This window comes from Eucyclogobius newberryi, unplaced genomic scaffold (genome assembly GCF_026437365.1).
Source record: "Eucyclogobius newberryi isolate DKJ021-1_F unplaced genomic scaffold, fEucNew1.0.hap1 SCAF_12, whole genome shotgun sequence".
Classification (NCBI taxonomy): Eukaryota; Metazoa; Chordata; class Actinopteri; order Gobiiformes; family Gobiidae; genus Eucyclogobius; species Eucyclogobius newberryi.
In genome coordinates, this window is record NW_027315746.1 from 8132744 (window position 1) to 8146637 (window position 13894).

At 43.6% G+C, this 13894-nt stretch overlaps 1 protein-coding gene across 3 annotated transcripts in view; it reads right to left on the minus strand.

The window, feature by feature from the left end:
* LOC140356020 (receptor-type tyrosine-protein phosphatase mu-like) overlaps positions 1-13894 on the minus strand; it is a 362562-nt gene that overhangs the window by 217625 nt on the left and 131043 nt on the right. For all 3 annotated transcript variants that reach the window (XM_072440712.1, XM_072440711.1, XM_072440710.1), the window contains exon 7: positions 2505-2798. In XM_072440712.1, the coding sequence (XP_072296813.1) occupies positions 2505-2798 (294 nt within the window). The remainder of the gene's footprint in view (positions 1-2504; positions 2799-13894) is intronic.

The following is a 13894-nucleotide window of genomic DNA, read 5'->3' on the forward strand; positions in this document are numbered from 1 at the left end:
CTGATCCGGCCTGGATTACTTCACTGAATGGAGTTTGGCCGCTGCGCTGTGGCCGCCCAAAGCTCCTGACCTTGAGTTTGAGGGTCGATCAAAATGGGCGCCGCCGCTTAAATTTTGCCTGTAATCGATTATTTGCACTTAATTCAGTCTCAAAAGGCTCCACTGTGACAAGTATTCAACTAAAACCAAGTGAAAAACATAATCCATTCCAAAATAAATGCTTAGAAAGGTGAAAGTAAGTTACGTTGTTGAGGATTCATGGGTTTCAGCCTCCTATATGTGTATATATATATATATATATATATATATATATATATATATATATATATATATATATATATATATATATATATATATATATATATATATATATATATATATATATATATATATATATATATATATATATATTTTAATGTGTATCTGCTATGGCAACTTTTCTAATCCTTCTGAAACCTGTGGACAGCTGCAGTTTGACATTTTTGTACCATTTTATGACAAAAAATATGTTTTATACACTAACACAATCAGATTTACAACTTCCTCCAACTATTTGAGCATCATGGACTGTGTATTATTATATATTAATCACATTTTATTCCTTTTCTACAATTCATATCATGAACCGAATGCTTCTTTGTGTGTTTGAATCAAGAAATAAAGTGAAAGGATGAATTTCGGTGCAGATTAAAGTCTCCTCAATCCTGCTTTTGGATAACTCTTGATACAGATTTTGATATCCTATTGACAAACTAAAAAAAGCAACAAACTGCACGTGCAGCTGGAGCTCGGGCCGCGTAAAACCCCTCGACGCAGCCGTTCTGCACACGAGCAGGTCAAACGCTCCAGTTCTCTGCAGGTGCCGCGCCGTTTAAACGCTTCAAAACTTCTCGCGTCGCCTCCAATTATTCCTGGTGTTTCCACGCGGAGTGCATTTTCCCGCGCCGCCGTTTGTCCTAATGAAGATCCATAGATGCAAGACAATGAGCGCAGTCAAAGCCGCTCGGCCAAAGAAAAATAATTATCTGCGAAAACTGGCAGTGATGTATGGCAATTTGGAAACGCAACACGCAGCTTTTTGCAAAACGCGCACAATGCGGCGGCGCCAACAATGGGAATCCTGACGGCTTTTGTGTGGGATTGGTAAAAAAAAAAAAAGATATAAAGAGTGGATTTTTTTATAGGTGTTTTGTTTGCAAGTTTGTGAGTCATTTAGAAACGGGGCCAACTTTAATAAAACACTCCTGAAAGCAATAATCAAAGCGTAGGAATGTGCGGAATCCACCGCGGTGACCACAAGTGCATGTTTCTCCACATTTAAATCGTAGTTTGCAAAGGCTTCGCTGGAGAGAGAACGGTGTTGAAAGCAGAAGGTTTCGCAGCTGCGGTTAAAGTGATTTGAGAGGTAAATAGACTCAGGGTTAAGTCGAGTCTCTTACACAGAAACTTACACAGAGCAGGGGGCCACAAACAACCCAACTTTGTCAGATTTGTTGAAGGACAAAGTGAATCGATGGAAATGTTGTATTTGACATAGGTTCGAAGCGCCTCCAAACCTTTAAATAAGACTCGGAACGTGAATATTAGGTTGGTATAACATCAAAATGCTTGAATTTTTTCCCCATTTGACGGTAAAAAGTACTGTTTGGACCAACTTATATCTTATCTCAACTTAGCAGGAAGCCGGAGGGCCAACAAAAATTGGTCTGAGGGCCGCATTTGGCCCCCGGGCCGTAGTTTGGACATGCCTGCTCGACAGTAAAATAAAGTTCGGAGTATTTCCAACTCTCTGTCTAGTCACTGTAGCTCAATGTATTTAATCAAACATACAATAGTAATAGACCGAGCCATTTCAACTCAACACGAGTAACTAAACTAGTCAAACATTAGCCTAAATAAACCAGGACTAAACCCAAGTCGAGTCAGAGACGTACACGAACTTCTCCTACAGTGTCTGAACTAAGCGCTGTATTCAAAGTACTACCAAGAGACATCCGTGTACCACAAGTTGTTGCATACTTGAAAATCTGTTGATCTGCACATGTAGTACATCTGTCATGTGATGATGTATTAAATGTCTTCATATGTTTTACTTTTCTAAGGCTGACTCTTATTTTGTAATATTTCATAAAAGAAAATGTAACACCAGCAGTGATCCAGCCGCGTATGGGATTGTACCACAGCTCTTCTGTTTACCGTATTTTCTGGATTATAAGTTGCACCTTTTTTCATAGTTTTGGCCGGGGTGCGACTTATACTTATATTTATACTACTGACTACAACTGAAGCTTTTTCTACTATTTATACTTATACTCCGGAGCGACTTATATGTGACATTATTTTCACACTTGCAACTGCATTTCATACTCCAGTGCGGCTCATGTTTTTTTTTCCTTCTCTATTATGCATTTTTTTGGCTGGTGCGACTTATACTCCAGTGTGACTTATACTCCAGTGCGACTTATACTATTACCAGCTCCGCCCCCACGTGTCTCTCTCCTGACCTGCACACTTGGTCCGGGCTCTCAGGGGCGGCCCCGGGGCCCCCGTGCCTCCTTCCAGGGGCCGGGTGAGCAGCACGCTGATCTCGTACTCCGTGTCCGGGTCCAGGTGTCCGATCTTGTGCGTGGTTTTGTCCACGGGCTGCAGGTCGTACATGGTCCCAGACACCGTCCTGTACTCCACCTCACGGTCGATGATGGGCCCGTCTCCGTTGATGGAGTTGGCGTTGAGCTGGATCCAGAGGTACGTGGCCCCGACGGCGGTGAGCTGGGGCGGGGCGATGGGCACGGGGGGCTCTGAAGAGTACAATACAGAGGAGAACACTTAATACAGACCTTCCCATGGGACTACAGGAAAACACTGTCTGTACTCACTGTGAAAGAAAGAAATGAAAGAAATAAAAAGAAACAAAATAAGCAAAAAGATATAAAAGATATAAAATGAAATGAAAATAAAATGAACTGAAAAACAAAATGAATAAAATGAATAAAACGAATAAAATGAATAAAATGAATAAAATGAATAAAATGAATAAAATGAATAAATAAAATAAATAAAATAAATAAAATAAAATACATCAAAATAAATAAAATGGATACAATAAACAATTTTGATCAAATAGATCAAATGGATAAAATAGATCAAATAAATGAATAAATAAATAAATGTTAAGTCAACTGATGAAGGTTGTTAGCTGTGCAGAGAAAAAAGGTAAAAACTCAGACACAGCCAAAGCATGCGGTCCACACATTAAAACCCAAATATTAAACCCAAAATATTTACAAAGTACAAGAAGTGCTTTGTGCGAAATGAGGAGGCACTTTCATCTCCAGCATCAGAACACAGAACACCTTTTCTAAATGGGTAACACTACGGCAGCTAAACAGTGATGACAATTATACTTAATGTTCTCCCAAACCCTCCAAACACAAACCAAAGTCTACAAACTTAAGACAATAATGTGCTATGTACTTTTAAAATGTGCAAATGTCGTCTAAAATTGCTTTGTGTGAACTTTAAAGTGCTCAAATAAAGGTGCTTAAGGCTGTTACGTCTGGTAACAAACATCCTGTAATGTTGTATCCACATTTGCCAGAACAAAAGACAACTCAGAGCCATTGCATCGCTTTATTTTGCATCAGGTGGTGGAGTTTGTTAGCGACTCACTTATTTCATTTCATTTGACTTTATTGTCATTATTATGTCCTTGGAAAATACACTTAACTCACCTTGCCTATGTTTGAGTGTGGAATTAATGTGTGTGTTGGTTAGAACTTGGAGCTGGGTTTTGATCCATTTTGTTTCCTTGGTCATGATCATGTTTTTCTTGGTTATGAGCATGTTTTTCTTGGTTATGAGCATGTTTTTCTTGGTTATGAGCATGTTTTTCTTGGTTATGAGCATGTTTTTCTTGGTTATGAGCATGTTTTTCTTGGTTATGAGCATGTTTTTCTTTGTTATGAGCATGTTTTTCTTGGTCATGATCATGTTTTCCTTGGTCATGATCATGTTTTTCTTTGTTATGAGCATGTTTTTCTTGGTCATGATCATGTTTTCCTTGGTCATGATCATGTTTTCCTTGGTCATGATCATGTTTTTCTTTGTTATGAGCATGTTTTTCTTGGTCATGATCATGTTTTCCTTGGTCATGATCATGTTTTTCTTTGTTATGAGCATGTTTTTCTTTGTTATGAGCATGTTTTTCTTGGTTATGATCATGCTTTTCTTTGTTATGAGCATTATTTTCTTGGTGATCATGCTTTCTTGGATATGACCATGTTTTTCTTGGTTATGATCATGTTTTTTTTGGTTATGATCATGTTTTTTTTGGTTATCATGTTTTTCTTGGTTATGAGCATGTTTTATTTGGTTATGAGCATGCCTTTCTTGGGTATGAGCATGTTTTTCTTGTTTATAATCGTGCATATCTTGGTTATGAGCATATTTTCCTTGTAGCTTAAGAATCTCTCGGACTTTATATCATTTTTATCCTGTACCCCTGCCACATTGTCATGCAGAACAATATGGCTACATTTGGTATTTGCAACCGTCTTTGCAAAGGTATTAATAATTCAGTTTTAATATTTTAACAAACATGGCCTTTATTGCAGGTTGTCATTTCTTCAGAGGACTCCACACTTCTAACCTTTAGTTATGTCACTGTGCTTAAAGAAATGTTGTAAATGTCATTGTTTTTCTGGTGCGAGATATTTTCAGCAGCGCTTCAGTACGTGAACTGGAGAGCGAACATTTGAGAAGGCTTTTTTGTGAGGAAAAATGTCCAAAATATAAAATGTGTAACAAATAAAAGAAGCACATGCAATTCAGGGCATGTTTTTCGAGGTCCAGCTCTAGATATTTCCTATTTCAGAGGATATTAGATCATATTTTTATTCCCATTTTCTTACTTGTGACTTGTCATTTGTGGTCAATTTTAACTCTATTTCAATTAATCCTTCTACTCAAGTCACGATCATCATTTGGTCCCCGTCAACAGGCTGGAGTCAAATCAAATACACCGGCTTTTTCTTCTGCGAGGCCTTTTCAATTTCAGCTGGAGCCAGAAGACACACGGCTGTTTTCAGAAGTGCTGCAGCGAGACGCCATTAAGTTGTTAGAGACGCTTCTATCCCAACGATACCGACGCACTCTGTGTTTTAACTGAAGACAAACGGCTGCACTCGAAGCTGCGACTGCCAGAGCTTTGTGGTCAACGCTCGCACTGGTCGTCTGAACCAAAATGAGAAACTAAAGACTTTTGTTTTCGCCTGCTTAACGGTATACCATGTTTTTTTATGGTATCGTCCACGGTTCCTTTAAGTGTAAACCAATTTGCAATACTGTATGCTGCCGGCAATATGTTTTAATTTAACCTTTATTACTCGTGTTGTCTGGTGGTCTATGTACGGTTTGCAGTAATAGGCTGGAGTTTAGCAAGAAACACTGACGATGACGTTTAACTCGTAACTTACAGCTTAAGAAATAAATACAAGTCAGCATTTTACACCATCAACTATAAGCGTAGAGTCTTGAGATCGTGTTTGCATATTTAATAAGTAAAGGAATATATAAGGAGTGCTGGATACTCCATAGAGTGTTTAAGAAGTCTGTAAAAGCCCTTCTACGGACAGACATTGCAAACTAGCCTTGGCCCTAAAATGTTGCTAATGTCGCTAACGTCGCTAGCGTCGCTAATGTAAATACTCGCCAATATCAAATGAATAAAATACATGTTTGTGACCCAGGTTTGAAGCAGACTTGTATTTTTTTCTTTTTCTTTCAACAAATATAATGAATTCAGGTTTGGCGTTTCATTCTTGTCAGAAAACACAACTGTTATACGTTTAAAATAATATTCTCGGATTCACGGATCTTAAAATGAACCATGAAAGTGCAGAAATATCATAGTAGAAAATGAGGGATTACACCGACATATTTCTGCAGAAATATCAGTTTAAACCCTTATTTAATAAAAAAAAAAAAGATTACACTGCAAGTCTTCATTTTCCAATCAGATCTTTTTGCCTTTTTTATTCTATTTTTGATACTCAATTTGGCACACAAACAACAAGTGTAACATTAACTTATTTCCAATCTATTTCTCTGCTCTAAAGCGGCACCAAAAGCAGAGTGTGTGTGGGGGGGGTGACTCTCCCGTTGTCGTGGCGCACACCAGCCCCTCGCTCTCCTCTAATGAGCGTTCCCATGTAACGCTATATCACCATTAGCCTGTCGCGCGCCTGTCCTGGAGGAGCCGCTCTGCGCTCGCACCTCCCAGCTCGGCATCAGAGGGGCGCGTCCCAAAAACAGATGGTTGCCCCGCCCTGACCTCCGCCTGGTCCCGGTGCGCCCACTAATCCAGCGTCCCGGCGCCGCTGTCCGACGTCACCTGAAGTGAACCGGCTAAGCCCTCCCCCCCGTGTCCCTCCTGTGCGCTCGCCGCTCCGCAGACGTGGACCAAGGCTCAGACTAAAGGGGTTTGCATGAGATGATCAAAGATAAATCCCACTAATCAGAAGATGTTTTGTCAATCCAACAGGAATGTGCCAAAACGTGCGTCTCTAGCTGAAGTTTAAGTTTAAGTATCAGACAAATGGGAAAATCACCCATAAAAGTTCAGTTATAACAAAGTGTGCCTTAAAGTGCTTATGACAGGTTTGAACCATTTTCAAATTTTGACTTGATTTGGTGAATTTCTACCTGTTGTACATATAAATTATAGTTTTAAACCAATCGAGCAGGTATTTGTGGAAATAAGGTTGAAAAATCTGTAGAAAATGACACGAAGTGACATCACACTAGGGACACTCATTCCAGTGCATAATTCAAACTACTTTTTTGACTCTCTGAACATTAATTCAACAAAATAAAGTGGCTCTTATACATTTTTATTTGTCAAATTAAAAACATTTTGACGTTAGATGAGTTTTCGCCTGATGGTTGCTGGGTAATTTCCCATTATCAACCTAAAAAAATAAACCTTACAAATGCGCTATTCCGTGATAATATTTTTATAATTTCTTAGCAATATTCAAAATACATTTTTCTTAACTGCATTTCAGTTCAATGGGTCGTCCAACCTGTAGGGGGCACTTAAACTTCTATAGGTTGTTGTTGTTGTTGTTGTTTTATGGCGGTTGGCATCCAATTGTTGCATTACCGCCAGACTTTATTCCTCAGACTTTTCGTAGTCCTCAGACTCTGTCGTAGTCCGTAAAAGTACTCCTTCCATTGCTTTGGTGTTACAAAACCCATGAGGTCATGATATGTCTTTGTGACTAGAATAGTTGTTGTTGTTTCAGAGACCAACCAAGCACTGGAAGTCAAGGCACTGGAAGAAGAACTTTTAGGACTACGACAAAGTCTAAGGAATAAAGTCTCGCGGTAATGCAACACTCGGATGTCAACTGCCATAAAACAACAACAACAACAACAACAACAACAACAACAACAACAACAACAACAACAACCGGCTTTATTCCAGGGAGACTCTTCTTCATCTTCCTCTCCTTCTTTGACGTTCGGTGCTTCCACCGTACTCTACGAAAAGTCTGAGGAATAAAGTCTGGCGGTAATGCAACAATTGGATGCCAACCGCCATAAAACAACAACAACAACAACAACAACAACAACCGTACAGCTTTATTCTTTAGGCTTCATTCTATAGGCTTTAATATTTCCACTGATGTCGCTGCTTGGTAGCCGTGCGTCTACGAGACTGGACGAGGACAGCAGACCACCCCCACCCCCATCTCGTCACTCTGATCACTCTGACTCCCCAAAAGCAGACCCCCATCACTCCGACTCCCATTTAGCGCCTTTAGCCTGTTTTCTATATCTGCCCAATCAAGCTCCTTTGTTCCAAGGAATCTCCCTGCAGCTTTAGCAATGATCCTGATCCTTTCAGTTCTGCTTTGAGTCTGAGCAGCACAGTTTACAACATCCACCATAAAGAGTACAAAATCCTCTCTATCCACAACCAGGGTATTCTCATTAATTCTGGAACCTGCACACTTGGGACCTCCACTCTTGAGACCTTCACACTTCTTGGGAGCCACGCTGGCCTTTCTCATTTCGCCCTGGCTGCTCTCTCTGTATTTACTCTAAACTCGTTACTTGAAACTTTCTTGACTGCATCTGCATAGGATATACCTTGAGAGACCTTTATTTTATGCACCTCAGCAGCTCTTTTGCTAAACCTGCATCCCCCGTAGGCAGAGCTATGTTCTTCCCCACAGTTACAGCACTTCAGTTTTGCTCCCACGTCACACTTCCCATACTCGTGATCTCCTGCACATTTACCACATCTTTGCCTCCCTCTACAGACCGCTGCAATATGCCCAAAGCGCTGGCACTTAAAGCAACGCAGGGGCGTTGGAACATATGGCCTAACGTCATGGCACATGAACACAATGAACACCTTACTAGGCAGGCACCTCCCTTCAAGTGTTACCATTACCGACAAGCTGTCACATCTTCCTCCTCCTCTCTCACCCTGACTGCACCAACATCCCGACTCAAAACTTTTGGCGACAGAGCATTCTCCCGAACAGCACCCCGACTCTGGAACTCCCTCCCCCAACCTGTCCGCCACTCTCCCTCACTCACAAGATTCAAATCCCGCCTAAAAACATACCTCTTCACCCAAGCCTATGACCTCCCCTACCCCTAGCCTCCTCTACCCCATTGCCTACACTTCTACCCCCTGTTACATCCCCATCTTTTTCTCTCTACTTCTTCTATCTTGTTCATTTTATCTGTATATTAATGTGTATTGTACGTGTTGTCCCCCCTGTCTGTAAATACCCCCCCCTTTTTTATTATGTTCAGCGTCTTTGGGTCACTGAAAAGCGCTATATAAATAAAAGTTATTATTATTATTATTATTATTATTATTATTATTATTATTATTATCTTACCCCAAACCGGGTCACCTTCAAACGCCTAGCGTCCACCACCGTAACTCCAGTCAAATTCTCCTTAACTTCATCCACAGACGTCGCCGTAGGGACACCTACGATAACTCCTCTGACCGTGTTTCTTTCAGCATCAGACACAAGAATGTCCTTTCCACCCAGACGTTTAGTTCCAATCGCCTTCCGTTGCTGAGCCGCGTCCTTGCACACGACCAGCAGCGAGCCATCTCTAAGGACACTCGCACTCTTGATCACTCCCACAGCTACAGTTAGGCTCTTTGACAATGCCACTGAATTCCACTCCTTAAATGATGCACTATCCTGTGCAAGCTTTATGATCACCTTAGTCTCTGCTCTCACCCCGGACATCAATAGCTTCAGCCTCATCCTGCTGCTCATTCCCAGAACCCTCGGACGAGCTAAGGGACTTTTTACGTTTCCGGGCACGTGCAGCCAGAAAAGGCTGCTCCTCCACGCCGTCCAGAACGTCTTCGACCACCGATCCACTCTCCTCCGCCATCTCCCGTCTCTCCAGACCGGAGACTAGCACTTCTTCTTCTTCTTCTTCCGTTGTTGTTGCAGTCGTAGTCCGTAAAAGTCCCCAGACCCTGTCGTAGCCCGTTCTTCCTCCCTCAATTTATGGTGGTGTTACATTCGTCAAAGTTGTTGTTGTTGTTTTATGGTGGTTGGCATCCGAGTGTTGCATTATGTTACGGCAGTTTCATAATAATTCGGCAGTTTTCTGCCATTACAATTACCGCCAGACTTTATTCCTCAGACTTTTCGTAGTCCTCAGACTCTACACTTTGTCCCAATAGGGGCCCCATCCCTATATGCTGCTGGGACATTTCCTCCTCCGCAGATTGAACTTCTTTCATACGGTGTTAAAATCCCATGACTTAAAGAACAGAAGTCTAAAGTAAGTCAATCTAACACGCGCAGACAAAGCCTTTTTCATTTCTTTGGGTGTGGGACTGGCACTGGACTGTCTGTGTGCGTCTCTGTGCGTGCGTGTGTGTGTGTGCCTGTGTGTGTGTGTGTCTGTGTGTCTGTGTGTGTCTGTGTGTGTGTCTGTCTGTGTGTGTGTCTGTGTGCGTGCGTGTGCGTGCCTGTGTGTGTGTGTGTCTGTGTGTGCGTGCCTGTGTGTGTGTGTGTGTGTGTGTGTGTCTGTGTGTCTGTGTCTGTGTCTGTGTGTGTGTGTGTGTGTGAAAAGGTGAAAAAAAAGAGTTGGTACTGCCAACTGTACGTGAAAGAAATTGGAAAACCTGTGTTGTTCGGGTCAGTTATGAGACAGACGTGAGATGTGAGGCTCAACGACTCATAACTGCATTACAAAACATACAATAAAACTACATATGTTCTGGTTTATATTTCATACTGACCATGTTGGCACTTCTTGGACTTTTTAGAGTCTGTATCGTCCAGATAACGATGACAAGGATCAAATACAGATCAGTTTTTAATGACTGGTCACGATTAGTCAATTTTATTTTAAATTTCTTTGCAGACCTATAGATTTGTTTATGAAATGTAGTTTATAATGACTGTTCTCTCTTCTTCTTCTTCTTCTTCTCTTTCGTCCCATGTAAACAACGTCGTCTTCTTCTCTTTCGTCTCATGTAAACAACGTCTTCTTCTCTTTCGTCCCATGTAAACAACGTCGTCTTCTTCTCTTCCGTCTCATGTAAACAACGTCTTCTTCTTCTCTTCCGTCTCATGTAAACAACGTCTTCTTCTCTTCCGTCCCATGTAAACAACGTCTTCTTCTCTTTCGTCCCATGTAAACAACGTCGTCTTCTTCTCTTCCGTCTCATGTAAACAACGTCTTCTTCTCTTTCGTCTCATGTAAACAACGTCTTCTTCTCTTCCGTCCCATGTAAACAACGTCTTCTTCTCTTCTGTCTCATGTAAACAACGTCTTCTTCTCTTCCGTCCCATGTAAACAACGTCTTCTTCTCTTCTGTCTCATGTAAACAACGTCTTCTTCTCTTCCGTCTCATGTAAACAACGTCTTCTTCTCTTCCGTCCCATGTAAACAACGTCTTCTTCTCTTTCGTCCCATGTAAACAACGTCTTCTCTTTCGTCTCATGTAAATAACATCATCTTCTTCTCTTTCGTCCCATGTAAACAACGTCGTCTTCTTCTCTTCCGTCTCATGTAAACAACGTCTTCTTCTCTTTCGTCTCATGTAAACAACGTCTTCTTCTCTTCCGTCCCATGTAAACAACGTCTTCTTCTCTTCCGTCTCATGTAAACAACGTCTTCTTCTCTTTCGTCTCATGTAAACAACGTCTTCTTCTCTTCCGTCCCATGTAAACAACGTCTTCTTCTCTTCTGTCTCATGTAAACAACGTCTTCTTCTCTTCCGTCTCATGTAAACAACGTCTTCTTCTCTTCCGTCCCATGTAAACAACGTCTTCTTCTCTTCCGTCCCATGTAAACAACGTCTTCTTCTTTCGTCTCATGTAAACAACGTCTTCTTCTCTTTCGTCTCATGTAAACAACGTCGTCTTCTTCTCTTTCGTCTCATGTAAACAACGTCTTCTTCTCTTCCGTCTCATGTAAACAACGTCTTCTTCTTCTCTTCCGTCTCATGTAAACAACGTCTTCTTCTTCTTCTTCTTCTCTTCCGTCTCATGTAAACAACGTCTTCTTCTCTTTCGTCTCATGTAAACAACGCCTTCTTCTTCTCTTCCGTCTCATGTAAACAACGTCGTGATAAAAGTGTTGACTTAGAGATGACAAGGTGCAAAAACCCACAGCAACAAACTGGGGCAAATAAAAAGCTTATATATTATAAAATACAACAAAACAACACAATTACACTTCTTTATAAAGTTGCAAATAACATTGTTTAGTAGTTGACTGCTTTTTAAATACACTTTTTTACGAGATGATTGTAAAAACATTGCGACGAGAGACTTGGAAGATACAATTTAGTTTTTTTCAATAAAAGTTTTTTTTTCCATCATTGACTTTGAATACAGCTTTTGTCTTGTTGTTGTAAAATATGATGAAATAATCGTTTTATGGTTTGTAAAGTCTAAATGACAGTCTGGTGAGGACACATTAGGTCAAATCGACTCTTTTGCTGCACGTTATTGTTCCCGCATCAGAAACAAACCTCGAGGTGTATTTGGCTTCGTTTGTGCGTTTCCTGTAAACGAGTTCCTTTGGCTCAGAGTCGCACTTAAAACACGGAGTCGGCGTACGCCCTCGTTTACCGTTTCTAAGCCCAACAATCACCGCCGCGACGCGTTCGGAGCAGAGATAAAGAACAAAGAATACAAATAAAACCTGATACGTGTCCTTTAAAACTGTCAGCGGTTACTGTATTTTCATATATATAAATCGCACCAGCCAAAAAGTGCATAATAGAGAAGAAAAAAACATATATAAGTCGCACTGGAGTATGAAATGCAGTTGCAAGTGTGAAAATAACAAATAATATCACATATAAGTTGCTTCGGAGTATAAGTATATAAGTATAAATATAAGTCGCACCCCGGCCAAAACTATGAAAAAAGTTGCGACTTATAGTCCGGAAAATACGGTATGTGCCCGTTAAAATAGTCAGCAGTCAGGATTATTCTGTTTAATTGTTGCAGCTCTCCTCCTTAACCTCCAAAAGCGTTTGACAAGCTGCAGCCCCCGGCCCCGCGCCCGACGCCCATCGCTCTCCCGCCGTCGGGCACAAACGGCGGCGAGCGACTTGTTAATATCCTAAAGTGTCAGGCTGCTCAAGTGCATTCGGAGGCGGTAATCCATTATTTCCCGGGTGCGCGGCGGACGGCTGCTGAAGAGAGGATTACCGCACCTAAGGACTTATTTCATCAACATAAGCCTCCGCCGCCTTTGTGAGCAAAATGAAAGGTGTATCGCCGCATTACCTACATCAAACTGCTCCGCCGTGTCGTCCGAGGGGCTCGTCCCGGAGGGTTGCCGCGGGAGACTAAATTGGATGGGCCACAATGGTGATTATGACTGGGCTCAAGTGCGCGCGGCGGGTTAGCGTTAGCGCCCTGTCATCTCCGAGACGGCGGCAGTTACGGCGTGTGTGAGGGCGGATGGGTCGAGCGCGGCGTTCGTGAGGGCGGATGGGTCGAGCGCGGCGTGCGTGAGGGCGGATGGGTCGAGCGCGGCGTGCGTGAGGGCGGATGGGTCGAGCGCGGCGTGCGTGAGGGCCGATGGGTCGAGCGCGGCGTGCGTGAGGGCCGATGGGTCGAGCGCGGCGTGCGTGAGGGCCGATGGGTCGAGCGCGGGGCGCGTGAGGTCAGATGGGTCGAGCGCGGCGTTCGTGAGGGGCGATGGGTCGAGCGCGGCGTTCGTGAGGGGCGATGGGTCGAGCGCGGCGTTCGTGAGGGCGGATGGGTCGAGCGCGGCGTGCGTGAGGGCGGATGGGTCGAGCGCGGCGTTGTGAGGGCCGATGGGTCGAGCGCGGCGTTCGAGAGGGCCGATGGGTCGAGCGCGGCGTGCGTGAGGGCCGATGGGTCGAGCGCGGCGTGCGTGAGGGCCGATGGGTCGAGCGCGGCGTTCGTGAGGGCCGATGGGTCGAGCGCGGCGTTCGTGAGGGGCGATGGGTCGAGCGCGGCGTTCGTGAGGGCGGATGGGTCGAGCGCGGCGTTCGTGAGGGCGGATGGGTCGAGCGCGGCGTTCGTGAGGGCGGATGGGTCGAGCGCGGCGTGCGTGAGGGCGGATGGGTCGAGCGCGGCGTTCGTGAGGGGCGATGGGTCGAGCGCGGCGTTCGTGAGGGGCGATGGGTCGAGCGCGGCGTTCGTGAGGGGCGATGGGTCGAGCGCGGCGTTCGTGAGGGCGGATGGGTCGAGCGCGGCGTTCGTGAGGGCGGATGGGTCGAGCGCGGCGTTGTGAGGGCCGATGGGTCGAGCGCGGGGTGCGTGAGGGCCGATGGGTCGAGCGCGGCGTTCGTGAGGGCCGATGGGTCGAGCGCGGCGTTCGTGAGGGGCGATGGGTCGAG